The 22,119-nt window shown below is 40.5% G+C and overlaps 1 protein-coding gene across 2 annotated transcripts in view; it reads right to left on the bottom strand.

The window, feature by feature from the left end:
• The window catches only part of FBN2 (fibrillin 2), a 182,202-nt gene extending 160,433 nt beyond the window's left edge, over positions 1–21,769 (bottom strand). For both annotated transcript variants that reach the window (XM_035569387.2, XM_050716237.1), the window contains exons 1-5: positions 21,418–21,769; positions 20,624–20,706; positions 13,521–13,619; positions 12,861–12,956; positions 10,611–10,706 (exon numbers count right to left, since the gene is read on the bottom strand). In XM_035569387.2, coding sequence (XP_035425280.1) covers positions 10,611–10,706; positions 12,861–12,956; positions 13,521–13,619; positions 20,624–20,706; positions 21,418–21,635 — 592 coding nt within the window. In that variant the 5' untranslated portion in view covers positions 21,636–21,769. The remainder of the gene's footprint in view (positions 1–10,610; positions 10,707–12,860; positions 12,957–13,520; positions 13,620–20,623; positions 20,707–21,417) is intronic.
• Positions 21,770–22,119: the final 350 nt, after the last annotated feature.

Here is a 22,119-nt window from a genome sequence, read left to right as displayed (position 1 = left end):
CCTGTTGGCGCGGGTCTCAGTTTTACTGTGTGCTGTGTTTTCATTTTATTTTGCTTCTCTTCAGTACACTATTTCAGTGAAGCAAATTATCTTTTTTTTTTTTTTTTGAAAAGCTTTCCTTACAAAGCCGCTTAAGAGCTCAAATCTCATCTATTGGGAGCCCTTCATATTCCTCATAACGGCAGCTCCCTAACATTTCAGATCGCCTTTCCCACACTCTGCTTGCAACCCATGCCTTTCATATCCACATCTTACATGTATTTTCCATGTCTCTCAACCCACGCTCACCTAAACTGTAAAACTGTAAACTGCAGCCTCTAACTCACCCAGATTTTTCTGGAGATAATCTGGAAATATACCCATACTCTTCTGGAGGTACTTTAAATAATTAGGTTACTGAAATCAGTATCTTTTTTTTTTTCTTCTGAAACTTAAAGCCATCATGGCTTTGCTCAGCTCTTGTAGCCTTACCCTCTAACTAATTTTAAAAAGTCATATCTAATGTATCTTAAAAAGAGTAAAATTTTCACTGAGGAAAGGAGACAAGATTAGTCAGAATTTCCTAAGACAGCATCTTCCCTCTCCTAAACAACACATTCTCCACCCGTTTTTTTTAGATTGTTGCTCTGTACTACCAGATCCTTGTCTTTTTCAGAAAACAAACAAACAAACAAAAAAAAACCCTCTAGATGCTGAACATAACCTAGTTCAGGACCTATACAGTGAAAAAAAAAACAAACAACACATGTATTTAAAGAAAATGTACCTTTTTGCCCTAAGTATAGAGTATGATAACTCTGCTAGTTCTTCTATTGTCTTGTATTTCACAGTTTGACACAGTGTAGTTGCAGTACTGCCCCTTTAAACACTGACTAAAAGTGAAGAGTTTTGTCCATGAATCTGAGTTGCAGGTGAGCTCCATTTTAGTATGGTGAAAATTCTCAAGTCCTTTGGAAGAGGTCACTCAAATTTACATTTTCATCCTCCATCTGTGGACTCAGTTTAAAGGCACACAGTTTTGCTTTCATGTATAACACACAGTGCAACAGCCCTGTATCACTTCAATATTTAGCTGTCATATGCCTGAACTAGCTGAAAATTGTTAAAGATATCAAGTGTTTCAAAACCAGCTACCAAAAAAAGTAATGATGCTTCTCTATCAGAAGACTTGGTCTCATTTTTTTCGATGTACTTACTGCTGGTGGACATTATGTAATCCAAATTTCAGGTCCTGTCATGTCCTCCTCATCCCCCGTTTCCCAGTCCCAGCTTTGAAAGACCTTGTAACCATTCTATGCTGCTCAGCATAGATTCTTAGGGCTTTTGGAAATGGGAGGTGGGCAGGAGCTGCTCCTGATAAACTTTTGTGTTCAGAAGTCATCCAGAACTAAGGATGCTCACGGCTGTCTGCTTCTTTAAAGACCTGAGAGCTCTACAAAACAAGAGAAGGAAATGATTCCCTCTTCATGCCATATCCTTTCAAAAGGTAGAGTCCCCACTATTAGCTTCCCGTCAAGGCTTGTATTCAAATTTACCATCTTTTCCTCATCTCTTTTGCAGTAGCAGGCCACAAGAATGCCTGAGACCAGAGATCATCTTTGGTCAGTTTATTAGCATGCCGAGGCTCTGATCACTGACATGGATTTTAGCTCATACCCAGATGACTGCGCTTCCACTGCATGTGTGAACTGCAGGTTCAGACTCACCGTGTCTGCTACAAAGTGTTTGCTACTTTTCTGTCCAAAACAGCATAACCTGCTTTGGTCTTTTGTATTCAGAGACAACATGTACTACACTCACTGTGAGAATTATTAATTTACATGTGTGTGCTACACATCGGTAGCTTTTCAGTTTAAAGTGACATTGTATGCTGCATCCACACTTACCTAACTGACTGAATGTCACAGTACTGCCAGAGGAAAAGTGGGCATGAGAGAAAAAGAATACTAACCATCACATGCTGAAGTCCCCAGAAAAGTAAAAGAGGGAAGCAAGAGGAAGATACTGTCTGGGATTACATTACTTTCTTAATCATTACTGCCAACAATATGTTCAGAACTATCTGTATCTTTTTAAAATTTTTTTTAATATTTTGCACAGCTAGAAGAGAGAAATTTTGAGATACCTGCTAACAACAAACACACACATTCTGTGTACACAATATGTGCGGTTCTTAGTGGTTTGGTTATTTGTCAGCTTGTGAAAGAGGAGAGAAGGAAAAACTGAAAATCTTGTTGCTGGAGATTACAGTGGATGCTAAAACCAGGTAATCTAGTGCCAGAGACTGAGATTAGACATTTCTGTAATTCTAGTAGCTATCTGTATTTAAGACAGAACATGAAAGCAGCTTTCTAAATTTGCTGTTCAGAATTACCATAGTTTATCAAACTGTTCACGTATGCAAATATTTTCAGGACAGTACTCACAGACGGAACAGGAGTTCATGAGTGAACAAGGACTGCACTTAACTGTAAGTATTATAAACCTCAGATTTGAGGTATATAGTAGATTTATTGAGTTTGAGATATCTAGTCTCAAACAAATAATGAAAATAACTAGCAGGTTCACAAGTCCTTTACAAACATGCAGAAAATATCTCAACATCCCATGTTGCACTTCCCAATGGCTAAAATGGAAATGAATGAAATTAGTGTTCAGCAGGTAAGTATTCCACTTACTGTGCACTGAAAAAAAAAAAAAAAAAAAAAGAAACAGGACATGTGGCCCTGTGGCAAGAAGAAAAGAAGAATGATGGTTGATATTTGACGACAGCGTTTAGTAAAATATATCATTTTTTTTTGAATTTTATTGCCTCCTTTCTTCTTGCCTTCTCCAAAAATGTCCGACATTTTCAGCTGCACTCACTCCTTGAGCATAAAAAATTCAGCAGTCTTATGCTAACCTCAACAAAATGGGAAGGATAAACCCCTAGTTAAAAAAAAAAACTCAGGATATTTGGTTCACTGCTAGCCTGCTGAAGCTGCCCTGCTCAGCCTTCAACAAGCAGTAGTCTCATGGTGCCACAGCCCTTCTCAGGGGCAGGGTAATAATGCGTGCTTTGTCTGGTTACCTCTTCAGAGCAGGCACCCGCTTACCTGCACACATCCTTCCTCACATAATGAATATCTATTTCAGTTTAGGCTAACAGTAACCACTATAAAACAAAAAGCAGCAAAATTAAAAAATCACGTTCTCACAGCTCCTACTAAAAGGGAACAGCTCACTGATCACAAAATCATATTTGCTGTTATGCACCTGAACAAAGTTTACAATCACTGGGGGACAGCTGAAATACACCAAGCAACTTGAGAAAAAGCACAGGCCTGTTTAGGACCATTTGCACAGTTGTGCTCCATGACGGACAGGCAGGAAAACATGGACACAACCTGCCATAGCCAGAGTGACAAAAGGGTTTATGAGCTTTGAGGCACACAACCAAATAAACACTATCTCAGTATGTCCCCAAAAGTTCTTGCTGTACCTCACTGAACTTGCAATGCTTCCTTCCATTTCTCGTGGCCCTGTTATCGATAATACATATCAAGGAGTTCTGTAAAGTTACAAGAACTTTTGCATACCTGTCACAGCAGAGTGCAATTTGTTACAAATTTCATTTCCTTTTCCTCCTTGCTTCCATCTGAATTGCAGTCACTAAGTGACTCTTCATCCTAGCCCACGCCCACACAAGGATCTTCCACAGTGTTACAGCCTAAATGTGAACTGTATGCTTTCCGTATAATAAAATAATATTCTAGAAGCATCGAGTCTGTTATAAAATTGTGACAGTTTATTATATAGGCTCAATGTTTTTCAGGGGTACTACACCAAAATATCTTTATAACAGTTATGTGCCAATCAATTTCTTTAAAATAGCTCAACGCAAGATCTTTTTATCCTTTGTCCTCCCCTATTCTGCCCCAGTTACTACATATTGTTAATGCTTTCTCTGAACATGCTTCTTCCTTCACCCTAGCTCTCTCCTAGCTCTGCACTGTTAATTGACTTCTTCATCCTCTTGCTGGCTTGAATAAGCCCATTTGTTTTTCCGCTTTCTCTTCTTTGACCTTAGATACACAACCAACACTGACCATTCTACTATCAGGGGAGGTCACATGAAGACAACTGCTCTCAAATACGATATGAGATGTATGCTTTCCTAACCCAGAAAACAAACTTCTGTTGCAGTGACATCCCCTGCCTTGAGCCTGGTTCACCATCTCCTGCAATGTCCCACTCCTCATCCCCTTCTCTTGCTCCATTGCCATCCCTCCTCTGGCTCTCCGCCAGTGGAGCTGGCACCAACGCTGCTGCCTGTACAGGGGAGGTTACTACACGTACCTCTGGGAACACTAGGTGCAACGAATACACTGGGATAAGGTACATTACCAGCAATTTTTCTGAGAACAACTCAGAAAATCCCCCTTTTCTGAAGCTTTTATACTGTATTCGACTTACATTTTTGTTTTTCCTCTTTTCTCACCTGCTCAGACCTGTTAGCTTTATATGAAGTCCTCTCCCATCTTCAAACTTATGTGCTTCCCAACCCATGCAGGCGTTCCTACTCAATCCAACCCCCTTGAAAGGCACCTACCCCACCACTTTGGCACAGAATAATCAAGCACTATTTTCTTCTCCTTCTACAGGGGATGAAGGCAAATATACAACAGTCACAGGATGCTTCTCTCCTCACTTTAACTCATGACAAAGAAGGAAGAAAATATTGCTGCTTTTCCATCCTGCTATATACCTCTACAAATCAACAGTTTAGAAATGTACAGGCTTTGTAAAAGGAAAAAAAATATATTATTTGCTCATACATACATACAACTTTGAGAAATCAAAAGATCTGGTCATGCTAGAACAAAATCTTCTCTTAGGCACCCAGTTGAGGATGAGGCCTTTTAATCTGCATCATTTGTTTTTTCTTCTTTTTTCCTTTATTATTTTTCAAAAGGTAGGACAGCTAAATCTTAATGTCTTTTTTATTATTATTATTTCTTTTGTAAAAAACAGACAAAATCAAATGCTTGAATCTTGTATGTTTACAAATCAAAGAGGAGAAGCTGACCATAAGAGCAGACTTTGACAGGAAACATAAAAGGTCATTGTATATATCAGAAAGAGTGAAGCACAAGCTCCCAGACAGGTTCTGCTTTCTTGTTAACCCAGCAGCAAGTCTCAAGTTAAATACTGTAATCATGCCAGTCATTAGTTACTGTTCAGCCTCCTGTCTCCAGCCCGGAAATTAGTCTGCTAGGAGCCCAGATAGCTGAACAAGCAGTCACGTTTTATCATATAACTGAGTCTGGGAGGCCAATCTGAAGGAAAGCTACATATGTTCTATATTAGGCAGAAAATACCTATTTTAAAAGAACTTAATTTACGGAACAATAAAAACTATGCATTTAAAACACAGCAATGTAAAAAAAACAACAAAACAAAATCCCTTATAACTCTGATGTGATTTGCAAGGGAAGTACACATAACCTTAAACTATAAAATTTTAGTTAAAGAGTTATGAACTGTTGCTAAACTCAGTTTAAAATTAAACTACTGAGGCCTTTTATACTGTAAAGTATTATGGGGCACCTATTGCCACAAACAGATGAAGAAATCATTGCCTTCTGCATTCTTTTTGAAAGCATGAACTTATTAGGTTTAAAGTGTAAATTATAAATTACTGTTGAACAGAATAAAATTTTAAGGTATCTTTTACATTTTTGTCATTTACTTCAGCTCATGTAAAACAAAAAAATTAACAATTATTTATAGTTATAAATAACTATAACCTATATAGTAACTTTTTACAGTTATTATATAAAAGACTTTTCATCTTTCTTTCACTGAACAATAGTACAATAAATTAGTAACTGTTTTTGAATATTTATGTCTTGCCATTTATATTTGGAAATATACAGAGTGTACGAGAAAAATTTCCAAAAGTCAGCATGCACACATTGTGTCCATAAAGTCTAAAATGTAGTGTCTTCCTAGATGTTCTACACCATTTAAATCTAAAATCTGGTAGATAATGGAACAAATGAGAAGGAAAGACTATACATTTCTGTCTGCTAAAAGTTCAGTAGCACCCAATGTGTTTACAAATGTTCAAGCTGGAGGTGGCCTCCATAAAGGAGCCAATAACAGAACTGACTACAGAGCAAAGAATGTAAGACAAGGGTGAACAATATTTTCATTATGGCCAGCAGGTTCTTTACATGTAATTTGATGGGTTAGATTCGGTGCACTAAGACACTTCCACAACAACAACAAAAACTTCGGTAGCTGTGAAAAATGGAGAAGCTGCTTATTTACTTTAGAGAAATTAATCCCTCCCTACAGGCATACCATACTCTGCTTAACCTGACAAGCACAATAGTACATATGTTGCCTTGCCTACAACTAGTTTTCTCAATATTTTGATATGTTTTTTGGTATGTATGTATATCTATTATGTTTAAACCACACATAAAAAGTTTGCTACCACATCTTGCACTGTAGGTTACTAAATCATATCACAATGTTTTACTGAAGAGCAAGCACAAATTAGGACTATGCAACTGATGCTACATAAGTATCACAAAGCCAGAAATTCATTGAACTCATACACACTTCTTTATTCATTTGATACTAATTATTACCCCGATATCAGGACTAAGCTGAAAGCCTGCAACACTGAAGACTAGGAGAAAATTTATTTAATCCTGTCCACCACTACAAAATGGACATTATAAATGTATATTATAAATGCAATTATATTTATTTTATATATATGTTATATTTTTGTGACAATAGCAGAAGCAATTTTAGCCTACTACTTACTTTCAGAAAACAACCAAAAAAACCCAACCTCCAAAAAAAAAAAAAAAAGCATATTTTATAGCTTAAATGACTTAAGATATTATACACATTACGTTTCTCTAGATTGAATCTAAGACTTTGAAAGACAGATGAGAAATAGGGACACCAAATTATAGATGTTTTCTTCCTTTATGTGGCTTAAATTATGCAGTTTAAAGTTTCACAATGAATTTTAAGAAAGAAGACTGCAATGTTTTCATCACAGCAAAAAATAAAGTTACAATACTCGTAAGTGCTAGAATCTTCTAAAGAAGTAAAAGAATATTTCTATTTAAAGTATAACCATCCTTAATAAAAACTCTGATCCATCATCACAGTTAGATTCTGTCATGTCTATTAACAGGATTCCACAGCCCTGAAAGTGGTCAAATTCTAAACTAAAAGCAAATCTTAATCACAGGCGATTGCTTCTGACACAAAAAGAAGGCTTACCAAGTTGTCTGGCAAAAAAATCAAATATATATGAATGCAGTCAATACTAAAAAGAATAAAAATTAATTTGCAATACTACGATTCTATCACATTACAGTCAACCAGAGCTAAAATCTATCTGTTGAATGTGTATAAATGTATGCTCCATCTGAACTAAGGCTTAAAATATTAAGCAACCTCATATTGTCCAGCCCCTTCAGGCTGCTTTGAAAATCCATCCTAGATGGACAGGTAGTATTTCCTTTTTGCTTGAAGACAGGTGTGCATTCTACAAAGATAGATTCCTGAAAACAGCTCTAAATATTAACGAAGTACTTAACAGACTGACGTTTCTTACTTTCCATGCTAACCAAAATATAAAAGAATTAAGTCCTTAAGCTTAGTTCACAAGAATCATCTAGAAAGAATGGGCTGGATATAACATGTAACAGCAAAAACTAAACCAACAGCTATGTACAGAAAAGTCGGTAAATCTGGTTTTAAGAATGAAAGTAATAAGCGATTAGAGACAAAGAAACAAATTCATCCTTTACATTTCTCTGTTGCTTGTGACATCTAGTGGGTATACAAAACAAACTTGGAATAGCAAATAGAAATTCCTGTTTTTTTGTGTTTTTGTTTTTTTTTCAGGGTTTGGTTCAGTTATTTCCTTCTTCTATAAGGAAATCATTTCCATTTCCCCCATCAACAAATGCCGAAAAAGGTACCAGATATTTTCACGATTTACATGCAGCTTTGAGCACCTCAGAGCTGAATTTGCCACATAAAATTCCATGGCAGAAGCCATTTCTGAGCACACAAAGGCAAGAAGGTGTTTGTGAGCAGACAGCACGGGTTTACCAAGGGCAAATGATGTCACTGCTTTCAACCCTGAGGTCACTGGTACAAAGGTATGAAGGGAGCTGTGGATGTTGCTTGACTTAGCAAGGGTTTTGAGTGAGCCTCCCATAGAGAGATTGCCATTAGTGAGATACAGGCTGAATAAAAGTGAGTGGAAAACTGTCTGGACTGCTGGCTTAAAGAGTTGTAAGAAGTGGTGCAAAGTCCAGCTGGAGTCTAGGAAAGAGGTGCAGACCCTTAGGGATCAGTACTGGGATAAGTAACAGTTTAATGTGCTCATTAACAACCTGGATTATGGTACAAGAGTGCACTTTCAGCAAGTTTGCAGATGATGCCAAACTGGGGGCACCAGTCAGTATGCTGGAGAACAGAGTGGCTATCCAGAGTGACAAGGACAGCTTGAGAAAAATGGGCTAGCAGTTATCTCAAGAAGTCCAACAAAGGCAGAAGTCTCACATCTAGGATTGACAAAAGTGATGGAACAATACTGGTGGAGTCCAGCTGCCTACAAAACTGCTCTGAGAAAATGATTATGGGAGTCCTAGTGGACAAAAACCTTAACACGCATCAGTGGTCCACCCCTGAAGCAAAGAAAGCCATCCCCATGGGCTGTATCGGTATGACCATAGCATCCAATTCAGCAAAGAGCCCCTTTGCCTCCATTTGGCACTTGTAAAACTGCATTAAAGTACTGTGTACATTTTTGACTCTTCAATAGAAGAGAGAAATGGACATGGAGAAAGAAGTACAAGGGAAGGACACTGCACTGGTCAAGGAGCTGGAGCTCTTGCCCTGTGTAGGAAGATTGATGGAACAATGTTTATCCAGCATCAAGAACAAAAGGTTTCAAGGGTTTATCACTATTTACCACAGGATGCAGAGAAACTGGAGCCAGACTTTTCCTGGATGCTCGCAGCTCTCAGACAAGAGGCAACAAACACAAGTTGGAACATGCAAAACTCTGATTAGATGTTAATGTAGAAGTTTTCACTATGAGGGTGAAGAAATAATGGAACAGGATGTCCAGAGATGTTGTGGAATCTCGTCACTGAAGGTGTTCAAAACTCTACAGACAGGACACACACCTGAACAAGCTGACCTGATCAGACCTTCTGACTGGAAGGTCTGACTAAATGGCCTGGTGGAGGTCCCTTCTCATTTATATTTTTCTGTGACTCTAAGAAGTCTATTTCTCTCTTAGGGGGTGTCTTACCCACTGCTGATGTGAATTAAGAATGTGACATTACACGAGTAATCCTAAACTTTATATTTTCTGTCCATGTAAATGACTCCATCCTTCTTTTTAATGTTAATAACCCATTGAATACTTTAAAGGAGTAAGATAAGAATGCATACATGCATTCAGGATTTCACACGCTGTTGTTCAGTTTCTTCAGTATCCTTTTTGATGAGAACTATTTGCAATAACACCAACTTCAAGAAAGACAAAGAATTATATTTCTGCTAAGCTATTCAGCATCAGTTTTGGTTATTGTTGACAACCTCATTTTAAAGGATCAACGATTATTATTATCATTCTGAAAAGCAATTCTCACTATATCCATTCTTTAAAAACCCATCCTAGCTGGACAGTAATTGGGGTTACACTTGTCAGTTTGATACACACAGAGCACCTTCTACAGTTACATCTAATGTTGAGCAGTTCTACATTAATATTTCTCCAGTCGTCTTGGTTTCAAAATACAAACAACGTTCCCATTTACTACAAAGCAAAAAGTAGAGATTTCTGAGAGTGATAAGTTTATTCTAAATGACTACATATGGACATAGTGCCTAAATTATTTTTGTGGTAATCACATAGTGTAGCACTAAAAATGTTTTTTTCGGAATCATTAAAACTGACTTTATCAGCATCTCTATGACCTTCTACAGACAGCTAAGGAATTTCTCTAAAAGATTTTAAAAGAAAATCCTGATTTGACCCCCAATTCATGAAAGCACTTTAAGTTAAGATGTGTTTAAGTTGTTTTGATGGATAGGAATAGTTTCAGGAACTGATCTCACGTATTATGGTAACTGGTTCTTTTTTTCCTCCTTCTCCTACTTTTTCCTGTATGACAGAATTAACCAGAACAAGTAATTTCTCAAATTCCTCCCATAAAAGATTTGTTATACAAAAAGGCAATCCTTCATTTAGTTACTTGTATGTGATTCTAACACAAGCAGCAATTTGCTCTAATGTTATTTCATGTATCAGAAAGCAAAAGATAACTCATCTTTAAACTATCATACAAACAAAATAAGCACCCTAAATTATTCTAATTTCTAACTGTGACAGCTTTTCCAACCTGAAGTGTAGCTACTGGACCATAAAGGAAAACTTTATAAAAGTATAAATAATAAATCTCTTTCTGGAAGCTTACTGGTTCAGCTGGCAAGTACACTGCATAAAACACGTACATGCAGATTGTTGCATATAACTACCCATAATTTTCTTCCTTATTTATTTCTTTTACCTCTTTCACACTGAGGGCCAGTAAATCCATAGACACATGCACAGCGATTAGGTCCAATACACCGTCCTCCATTCTGGCAGCCTTTTTCACAGACAGCTTTAATTAACAACAAAAAGAAATGTTTTTAAAGTTACGCTAATGATATTTCAGATTCACATATGTGCTATTCAAAACTTATTTTTCCCTTCAACTACTCTAAGTCTCTGTGGACCTGAAGATCAAACACCAACAATAATGACTGTTCAGGTCAAATTCCATTAGTACTTACAACTGCTTCATCTTAATTGCAAACAGCTGTTTAATTAATCATATTCAGCACAGCTTTTTAGCAGACACTTAACTTCAGTGTATTTTTAAACAGTTGTGCAGCACTAGTCACTAATCGTAAGAACTCACATCCATCACCAAAGGTATCAGATACAAACTCAACTAATTTGTGCACAGATTAAGTTGTACTATCCACTCACAACAGCAACAAACCTCTCAGGAAGGGGGGTTTCTTGGAGAGTCAGGGAGACAGGTAACTCAGTGCTCAGAATTCATACTGCTAGCAGAGCAAGCGTGTCACTTGGAGCAAGGAAAAAGAATTAGCAGTTTAACTTATCTTTAAGTACCTTCAGAAACTATGTTTCCTGAAAGATCCACCAAAGGAACAAAATTCTTTTTTCTTGGTATAAATCCACAGAATACATAGATGGAGAAGGTACTTTTACACTTGTGGATCTTCTGTGCACCCACTCATGCTATTTATCAATGGTGTGAATCAAGAAACAAATCCTCCCAAAGCACTGAAATCTTCTCAATTTGAAAAGAAGACTGTTCATCAGCTTGTTTGAAAAATACCATTAAAGTGTTTTAATCAACTCCATCTGTTATCAAGCTCATTGCTTCCAGGAGTTATAAACCATGTTCAGAGTTAGCATGCACTCCAAATCAACTCATTTAATCTGAAAGATAGTCCCAATGTCTTCAAGTCACCTGAACAGCAAAGGATTCCAGTCTAGTTTCTATTTCTACACTGCCTTCCTACACAGGTCTCCCCAGATTAATAATGGGGTTTGTTTCATATTTGAGTATCCAGTACAAAAGAACCTTGGGAATCTAGAGTCAGTAAATCTTTCGTGTTGGAAAAATGCACTGTAACACCATGGTGAACATAAAAATATTCACTGAGATCAGTTTCCAAAGTTCATTCAGATTTTCTGGGTTGCTTTACAGACACTGCTTAAATAGCCAATCATCTTCCCTTCCCTTCCCTTCCCTTCCCTTTTTGCCTTCCCTTTTTTTTTGCCTTCCCTTCCCTTCCCTTCCCTTTCCTTTTCTTTTCTTACTGGAATCATGCCTTGTCTGAGAGCAGTCATTCTTTAACCCAATACTCTAAAATGTGCAGGAAGGGGCCAGCAACTCTTAAAAGTAAATTTAACTGTGATGAGGGTCACACTGTAGACTACAATTATTATTACCTAGAATTTTAGAGAGTTTTACCCAGGCAAAATTAAAACTAAAACAAGTCTGCTTCAGCATTTGCAGAAGAGACTAAAATAAAAGGATGTTCCTCCACATTACTCAGTCTAAGCATTCTCTGCGTGGTGATTTTTATGTGTTTCTAGTTTCTTCAGACTACCTTCAGCAATTAATTTCTCAGCTAATAGCTAGTCAGCTGCCCTCAGAATACACTAGGTCTTTGAGTCCTTCTTCACCTCTGCAGCCTTTAGTCATTTTTATTGTTTACTCTATCTGTATAGCTTGTCAACACTCTTCTGTGATAGGTAGAGCTATGCAAATAATTGACTTTCTAGTTTGTCTGCCAAATTGAAAAAACATCCAAGAGCTTGAACCATATTTAATCTTTTTCTTTAGTCAAACAGAAAAACATGCTATAACAGCAGCTACGCTCCTCTTCTGAGAAACTTCTTCAAAGAGAATGAAATATTAGTGATCGTCTGGTTTAAAAAAAAAAAATAAAGGTGAGTGGGATGTATACTGTCATCATTCCCAAAGGGTTCTTCCAGCCAAAACTATTCAGTGAATTCAATCCCTAATCTGAATTTCAGAGACTACAAATGCACTTCATGCATGAACTGACTTCCAGCTACACATTGTCCCCCAGAATAACACTTTTCTCTTAGACATTTTGCTGTATTTCTGCATATGGGCTTTCTCCTATCTTCCTAGACTGCCTAAAGTGGGAGGGCTGAGTTGTGGGACCAATGTGGGCTTAAATCCGGACACACAGCGATGGCTACTTACGCTGCCCGCAGTAGGCCCCAATGTAGCCCTTCTGGCACTGGCACCGGTCGTCAGCACAGGTACCGCCGTTCATGCACCTGATGCTGCACTGCTGCGCTGCAGAGGGCCCAGACAGACACACAGACACGAGTGTTACAGGAAAATACCACAGTGTGGATGGATAAAAACAAAGACATCTGAAAGCAGACGTGAACTTCATACAGCATGTGCTGTGTATTTAAAGGTATGCTCAGGTATCCTGTAACCAAAGCTGTTACTTGCAGCTATTGGTAAACTATTATTTTAAAAGCATCAGTTAAAAACGTTCTCCATGATCATATTTAGCAACGTAGCACTTCCAATTATCTTGAAGGCCACGCAATCTTCATTTCTTAGAAAAACAAACTCATGGAAAACATTAATGCTACACATATTTATTTTTAAACACGCTTATCCGTTTAAACACGTCATTTTTTTCAGTTTGTCACACAGAGTAAATATGCAAATGTGTATCAATTTTTATCAATAAAACTAGAGATACACTCAAGTGCAAGACATACATATGTATGCAGTAATGAAAAGTTATTCTTAAAGGTTTTACATGGTATTTTTAAGTTGACACATTAAGGAGAATTACTTAAAACGAAATCTCTAAGGAAAATAAATAGAGCAAGTCCTTACTAGATTTTGGTCCACAAGTAGGTGATATTTGTCCACTTGCACAAGTACACATGTTAGGACGGGAACAAAATCCATCACCACAGCTATTTCTACAGATTGCTGAGGAAGAACACATTTAAAAGACAGTGTGATTAACAGTAACCTTAGTCTTAAGTCACAGGAAAAAAAAATCAAAGTGTGTTAGTGTCTTCTCTTTAAAAAATACACAGAAAACGAAAAAAAAAAATCCTCAATTCATTAGGACAGCTAATATATATGCAAAAGTAAATGTAAGTTAAATAAAGCAAACAATTTGGGAATAATTGGTATCCCTGACAAACTTGAAGACAAACAGAATTGAAGATGGCATATTCAAACACTGGTCAGACCACTTAATACAGATAATAAACTCTTTCCCTAATTAGAAATGTCAGCCCATTATACAAGCAATGTAAAATTACTGAAATTATATATTCTAGACCACAAGGCCTGTAAAAAAATTTAGCAAGCATCCAAGATTTGAATGATTATAAACAATATAACTCATGAATTCTAACTGTTGGTATGGCTTCTCTCTTACTGTCACTATCCTAGAAGCATTTTAGGGGCTGTCTTTTGGAAGATTATCCATCCTTTACTCAAACCTGCTTTGTGGAAAGCCAACGTTTGAATACCAAGCTTTCCAGATTGTGTGGAGTTACCCTAAATACCGTTTCTGTACTCAAATATTCCCACATTCTCACTGTGAAACTAACTTTAAACAAATCTCAGGGAAGCCCCACCACACTGCATTACATTTGGACGTTGTGCATGCCATTGTACTGTCCTCACGATGCCCCATGTTGTGCCATACTCGTCTTTCAGCCAAGGGAACTCTACTGTGCAAAGAAACCACAGAACCAGAGAAGAGTTGAAGTCTAAATCCAGGCTATAAATGAGATTCTCCAAAATAAATTGGAGCTTGAGAGACCGGTGGGCGAGGATGAGGTGAACAGTCTACCCAGGAAGATGCCAAAGGCGAGGAAGTCAACTCCATGCCTCAGGACTGCCTCCACTAAGAAAAAAATTGTGATCGTTGTAGGCAACTCCCTTCTCAGGGGGACAGAGGGCTCTATTTGTCGACCTGACCCTACCCATAGGGAAGTCTGCTGCCTCCCTGGGGTCAGAGTCAGGGATATCGCCAGAAAGCTTCCTAACCTGGTTCGCATCTCTGACTACTATCCTCTTTTGATAGTCCAGGCTGGCAAAGATGATATTGAAGAGAGAAGCCTGAAGGCTATCAAATGGGACTTTAGGGGACAGGGACAATTAGTAGATGGAGCGGGAGTACAGGTCGTGCTTTCCTCCATCCCTACAGTGGCAGGGAGGGGTATAGAGAGGACTCGGAAAGCCCACCTGATAAACAGGTGGCTCAGAGGCTGGTGCCAATGCAGAAATTTTGTTTTTTTTGACCATGGGGTGCTTTACTTGGCACCCGGCCCACTAACTGCAGATGGGTCCCACCTGTCTCAAAGGGGAAAACAGACACTAGCGCAGGAGCTGGCAGGGCTCATTGAGAAGGCTTTAAACTAGGTAGGAAAGGGGGTGGGGAGGGAATAAGGCTTGTTAGAGGTGTGCCAGGGAGAACAATGTCAGGTCTGGGGGAGCAGGCAATGGCCCAGCTGAAGTGCATCTACACTAATGCACGCAGCATGGGCAACAAACAGGAGGAGCTGAAAGCCATTGTGCAGCAGGCTAGCTATGACTTGGTTGCCATCACTGAAATGTGGTGGGACTACTCCCATGACTGGAGTGCTGCAATGACTGGCTATAGGCTCTTCAGAAGAGACAGACAGCACAGAAGGGGTGGTGGTGTGGCTCTCTGTGGCTCAGAGTGTTTTGATGTTGTGGAACTCAAGGCTGAATCTGGGAATGATAAGGTTGAGTCCCTATGGGTTAGGATCGGTGGGAAGGCCAACAAGGCATGCATCCTGGTGGTGGTCTGTTACAGACTGCCAAACCAGGATGAGAAGACGGATGAGGAATTCTACAGGCAGCTGGCAAAAGTTGCAAAATCGTCAGCTCTTGTCCTTGTGGGGGACTTATCCTGGCAAAGCAATACAGATCGCAGGAAGCAGTCTAGGAGGTTTCTGGAGAGCGTGGAAGATAGTTTCCTGGTTAGTGAGCCTACCAGGGGAGGTGCCCCGCTCGACCTTCTGTTCACAAACAGAGAAGGACTGGTGGGAGATGTGGTGGTCGGGAGCTGTCTTGGGCAGAGTGACCATGAAATGGTAGAGTCCTCTATTCTTGGCAAAGTCACGAGGGGGACCAGTAAAACTGCTGTCTTAGACTTCCGGAGGGCAGACTTTGAGCTGTTCAGGACACTGGTTGGCAGAGTCCCTTGGGAGACATTTCTGAAGGGCAGAGGGGTCCAGGAAGGCTGGACACTCCTCAAGAAGGAAATCTTAATGGCTCAGGAGCGGTCTGTCCCCACGTGCCAAAAGACGAGCCGGCGTGGAAGAAGACCAGCCTGGCTGAACAGAGAGTTGTGGCTAGAGCTTAGGAAAAAAAAGAGGGTTTATGATCTTTGGAAAAGAGGGCAGGCCACTCAGAAGGATTATAAGGATGTTGTAAGGATGTGTAGGGACAAAATGAGAAAGGCCAAAGCACGTCTGGAGCTCAGTCTGGCTGCTGCTGTTAGAGATAACAGAAAATGTTTTTATAAATACATTAACACGAAAAGGAGGACTAAGGAGAATCTCCATCCTTTACTGGATGCGGGGGGAAACTTAGTGACGAGAGATGAGGAAAAGGCTGAGGTGCTTAATGCCTTCTTTGCCTCAGTCTTTGGCGGCAAGACCAGTTGTTCTCTAGATACCCAATACCTTGAGCTGGTGGAAGGGGACGGGGAGCAGGATGTGGCCCTCACAATCCACGAGGAAGTGGTTGGTGACCTGCTACAGCACTTAGATGTACGCAAGTCGATGGGGCCGGATGGGATCCACACGAGGGTACTGAGAGAACTGGCGGAAGAACTGGCCAAGAAACTTTCCATCATTTATCAGCAGTCCTGGATATCAGGGGAGGTCCCAGTCGACTGGCAGCTAGCAAATGTGATGCCCATCTACAAGAAGGGCCGGAAGGTAGACCCGGGAAACTCTAGGCCTGTTAGTTTGACTTCAGTAACCCAGAAGCTCATGGAGCAGATTACCTTGAGTGTCATCACGCAGCACTTGCAGGGCAAGCAGGCGATCAGGCCCAGTCAGCATGGGTTTATGAAAGGCAGGTCCTGCCTTACAAACCTGATCTCCTTCTATGACAAAGTGACACGCTTGGTGGATGAGGGAAAGGCTGTGGATGCGGCCTACCTTGACTTCAGTAAGGCTTTTGACACCGTTTCCCACAGCATTCTCCTCAGGAAAATGGCTGCTCTTGGCTTGGACTGGAATACGCTTTGTTGGGTTAGAAACTGGCTGGGTAGCTGGACCTAAAGAGTCATGGTTAATGGAGTTAAATCCAGTTGGAGGCCGGTCACTAGTGGAGTCCCCCAGGGCTTAGTACTGGGGCCAGTTCTCTACAAGTTTTGGGCCCCTCGCTACAAGAAGGACATGGAGGTGCTCGAGCGAGTCCAGAGAAGGGCAACAAAGCTGGTGAGGGGTCTGGAGAACAAGTCTTACGAGGAGCGGCTGAGGGTGCTGGGATTGTTCAGCCTGGAGAAGAGGAGGCTCAGGGGCGACCTTATAGCTCTCTACAGGTACCTTAAAGGAGGCTGTAGCAAGGTGAGGGTTGGTCTATTCTCCCATGTGCCTGGTGATAGGATGAGGGGGAATGGGCTAAAGTTGTGCCAGGGAGGGTTAGGTTGGATATTAGGAAGAACTTCTTTACTGAAAGGGTTGTTAGGCATTGGAATAGGCTGCCCAGGGAAGTGGTTGTGTCACCATCCCTGCAGGTCTTTAAAAGGTATTTGGATGTAGAGCTTAGTGATATGGTTTAGCGGAGGACTTGTTAGTGTTAGGTCAGAGGTTGGGCTAGACGATCTTTGAGGTTTCTTCCAACCTAGATGATTCTGTCGTTCTGATTCTGAGATCCAAATGAATTCATCTAAATAATGTGTTGGATCAGTAAATGAACCATAACAGAGCCTGAGACATTAAGAGCAAGTATAGAACAAAAGGACCTCAGAAGCGTTCATCTTGTAAGACACAGCTTGTAAACAAATATATATATATGTATATATAAAATAAAAAAGCAGGTACCACAGTTCCTTTGTAACTATTTGTAGGCTTTTTGAGAGAATCAGATAATGAGGAAGCACATCTCCACTGAAGGACTACAAGAGGCACACATTCCTCATGCAGATAATCTGGCAAGGATATCTGCCAGATAATGGGACAAAACCCATTCATACACATAAAAAACCAAAAACAACAACAACAAAAAACCCTATACCTGCCCATACATATAAAAAAAAAGAAAGGAGAAATAAGACTTTTCGCAGAACACTTGTGCTCTACTTCCAATTTAGGAAAACATACATAGATGAAAAATATCTCTTATAATGAAACAATCTCTTTTCTTGCCCCATTAAAGGTGTTCAAATATGCTCCCTTCAAAATGTACATGCTATTACCCTTTCTCCACCAAATACAAAGCTCAGTACTGATGTTCATGTTCAAACCAGACAAGACTTTGTACACCTCAGTCCTCCTTGACATAATTGGTTAAATGCCACATTTTGTTTCCCAGAGGAGTAGACAGAGTCACATTAGTGGTCGTTTGACATTGTTCTTCTGGGCATCAAAAAGATGCAATGTGGATCATCAACATCATATGGATCATCAACACCTTTTCTACCACTATGCCCTAGCTGTGAAGGCAGCAGATGTGAGAGTTTATGAGGCTTTGATAGTTGGAATTAGAGGCATACCACTGAGTGATATGAAATGCTTTTTCTATTAGGAGAGTTGGAAGTGAGAAAGAGAAATCTGAATTAAAGCACTTGACAGACACAGAGAATAGTGTTATTCAGTCCATCTTTACACAAGATAGCCCAATCTCCTCACATCTACATTAAACCACTTTCTTAGTTTATTATCTGTTAGAGGAACAATTTTTATCAGCTTAAAGCCCTATAGCTGAAAGCATATTCCAAACATGCTTTAATCTGTACAGTTTATTTAAAGAGAAAGCTAAACCAACCAGACCTTTTTTTTTCTTTAGATAAAAGATCACATTTAATCATAATATTTCACCAACCACAAATAATTGCTATCATATTATCAACTGAAAACACAATAAAGTCAGAATAGTTTCCTGTTGACCTACCACTAGTCCACAGCTCTCACTTTGTGAAACAATACTTTATAATTAGTGTATGTTGTAGCTGGTGGTTTTAATCAGCTCATCTCCAGTAAGAAGTTTACTGTCCCCTCCATCATCCTGTGCAGAAGGCTTTCTCTAGCTAAACAGATCTAGTTAGAGGATCCACTGTCTCAGCAAACATGTAAGTGTAAAAATCTGTGCTCTTAAACTTTCACTAAAAATACAACTTGGAAAGCGTTACTGCCAGTCCGACAGCTGGTCTGGCAAAATCATTCACCCTTCAAACATGTTAGAGAGCTGCAATTAAACTCCAGTAAGTTAAACATGAGCTAAAGGTGTCTTTTGTGCATAGAAATTGTTGTAAGTCAGTGGTTATTATATGAAAACACCTGAGACTGAGGTCTTTAAGAGTCACTGAGAATCGCAATATAAGAGTAAGTTATTAAGATTCCTGAAAGCAGCTAAATCACTGTCTCTCCCTGACTGCAACTGAGATGGATACCCAGCTGACTTTGAAAAAGCTATTGCAGGTCAATAGTGTATTGGGCAGCCTAAATCCACTTTAAAAACTCAGTTTCACATTTAAGTAAGTAAATACTGAGACTTGATAAGAGATGATAAATGTGGACTGAATGTTCTGAGAAGCTCCTTTTACTCAACAGTGGTATTGCCACCATCATCTTCCTTGCTCTGAATGATGCAGCTAATCTTTGCTTGGAAATGCTATGGTCAACCTGAGATGTAAATCAGCAATCCATGGCAGACTTATAAGAAACATTAGCAAGGCCAATTTACTCATGCAAAATGAACAGATGTGAACAAGTCCTGTGTCATCAGGCAGCAGCCCAAAAGTCACCTTTAAGTTTCACAGGTGTTGGTTTACCTCCCTCTCCTTCTCCAGTTTAGTCCTCGATGTCTGCAGTTCATTAGACTGAATATTACAAAGACTTGCATTGCTTATGCAAAGGGTAGCACATTCTTTAACCTGAGTTCTGAAGCTGAGCATACTTATTAGGAAAAGGGATGACAACTGCCTAGGATCAATGGGAACAGCCCCTCATTAAAAAAAAAAAAACAAACAAGTGTCTAATATCAGTTTTATCTAAAAGATAGAAACTTAATACTGTATTTCCTTTCTAGGTAGACATTTCCTACACAGAGTATTCTGCAGATTTTCTTTTTTTTTTCTTTTTTTTTCTTTTTTTGCCAAGCCATGTCAACAGCCACATCTGTCAGCACAATGTCTATTATGACCCAGCAATAATCACAGTCTACATGCTTTATACCTACAAAAATACAACTAAAAATGACAGGCAGGAGAATAAGCACTCCAGAGGTAAGAAAGTTTTCCATTGGACTGTAATTCCAAGCCTACCACAAAAGTTCCAGAAAACTTCAGATCTCATTTGCTTTACATCAAGACCTTTTCAGCTTTTTTTTTTTTCCTGTTATTACGGTGGATTATTTGATTTCTGGAAGATTTTTTATTATTATTATTTTCCCTTCACTGTCTTGTTGTTTTAAAAATAAAATAAAATTGGTGGAAACGTGCCTCTGACAACAACACCAAAGAAAACACAACAATTCACCAATCTTTCAATTACAGGAAATACAGACCTGTAAATCCATAATTATTTTTTTTTATTATTTTTTTCTTTTTCTTTAAGGAAAAAAAGTCACACATAAGGCAAAAGACAGAACTGGCCAAATTAATTACTGTAAGAATTCTCTTTTCACATACTAAATGGATCAGTAACTCACAGAAGAACACTTATTCTTCTTATTACCCTTAGGGCAGTAGAAACTTAAAGTCAGACACTTACGAACAATACACTGATTTCCTCCAGGGAGCGTTTTCCATCCAGGGCAACAGTACGAATGGAATCTAGAGCCACACACATTTGGCCTGCAACACAGACAAATACAGGCATATATAAAAATATAAATCTGTGCAAGCAGAACCCAAAGTTTTATGTTATCAGAGGGGAAGAAATGTAAATCTACCAACACAAATATAACCACAAAACACATAAAAAAAAATGTGGAGAAGATGTCTAAAAGAAAAAAAAATCCTCCCTGAAATGAATACATCTTCCCTCTGCAACAAGGAGTTCCAAGCTATTTTATTTCACATTAGTGAAATGGTCAGTGTGACTGGTTAGTGTGAAAAGGAGAGGCAGGATAAGGCAAGAGCAGGCCACATTCATCCCTGGGGGAACCACGGAGGAGACGCCGGGGATGAGCTTGGCTCCGCGCTCACGCGCGGTGTCACAAGTCCGCCTATAAAAGTTGGCTTTGTGCTGCGTTTGACACAGGACAAGGGGGATGAGTGCTCGTAAAGATTTATGGACTAAACCAAGCTAACAAGAACTCCCCCAAAACGCCAAGAAAAAGAAAGAAAAAAAAAAAGTCTTTTTGTACAGTTTCTCGGATAGAAAACCGCTCAGCACAAAACAAAGCCACGGGCGAGCCGCCCCGCTGCTGCAACCCGCAGCACGAGCGGAGCGCGGGGCTCCCGCTACCGGGGACAGGCGCGGGGCTGCGCGGGGCAGCGACTCCATCCCGAGCCGTGCCGCGCAGAGCCAAGCCGTGCCGAGCCGAGCCCAGCCGTGCCTACCCGCGGAGCACGTCCTGCTGTCCTCGCCGGCGGACCCGTCCGGCGCTGCCGGCCCCTTCCTCCCGGTGCGCGGCGGCGGGGAAGCTGCCGCCCGCTCCTCCCGCAGGGCGGACCCGCGGCGGCGGCTTTTGTTGCCCGGCGGCTCCCTGCGCGCAGAGGGCCAGGCAGCCGAGCCATAGGAAGCAGGGCTGCACGCACAGCCACCGCCGCCGGCCCATGCTGCGGATGCTGCCCCGGAGGAAGAGCGGCGAGAGACAGGGGAGAGGCGCGCCGGTCCCGCAGCGGGCACCGCTTCTCGTCGCGGGGAGGCTTCAGCCGCTGCGGCTCCTTCTCTCCTTCTCTCCTCCTCCTCCTCCTCCACCTCCCCCACCTCCTCCTCCCCCCCCCCCCCCCCCCCCCTTCCTCCTCCTCCTCCTCCTCCTCCTCCTCCTCCTCCTCCCCAGGCTGCCCTGCCGCCTTCAGCGGGACGCGGTGATACCGGCAGCGGGGTCCACGTTGCATTCCCCCCTCCTCTCTCTCCCGGGGGGGGGCGGGAATGGAGGTTGGGGGGGGTGGGGGGTGGGGGAATAAAAAGTTTAAAAAAAAAAAAAAGAAAAAGCCGAGCCGGTTGGGATTTCCTTCCACCGCTCCCCTCCGAGAGGGGAAATCCAACGGGACCGGGCTGAACTCCCCCACACACCGATACCGTCACCACTACTAATT

Source organism: Cygnus atratus, chromosome Z (genome assembly GCF_013377495.2).
Source record: "Cygnus atratus isolate AKBS03 ecotype Queensland, Australia chromosome Z, CAtr_DNAZoo_HiC_assembly, whole genome shotgun sequence".
In the NCBI taxonomy this organism is placed as follows: domain Eukaryota; kingdom Metazoa; phylum Chordata; class Aves; order Anseriformes; family Anatidae; genus Cygnus; species Cygnus atratus.
This window is presented reverse-complemented; position numbering and strand designations above follow the sequence as displayed.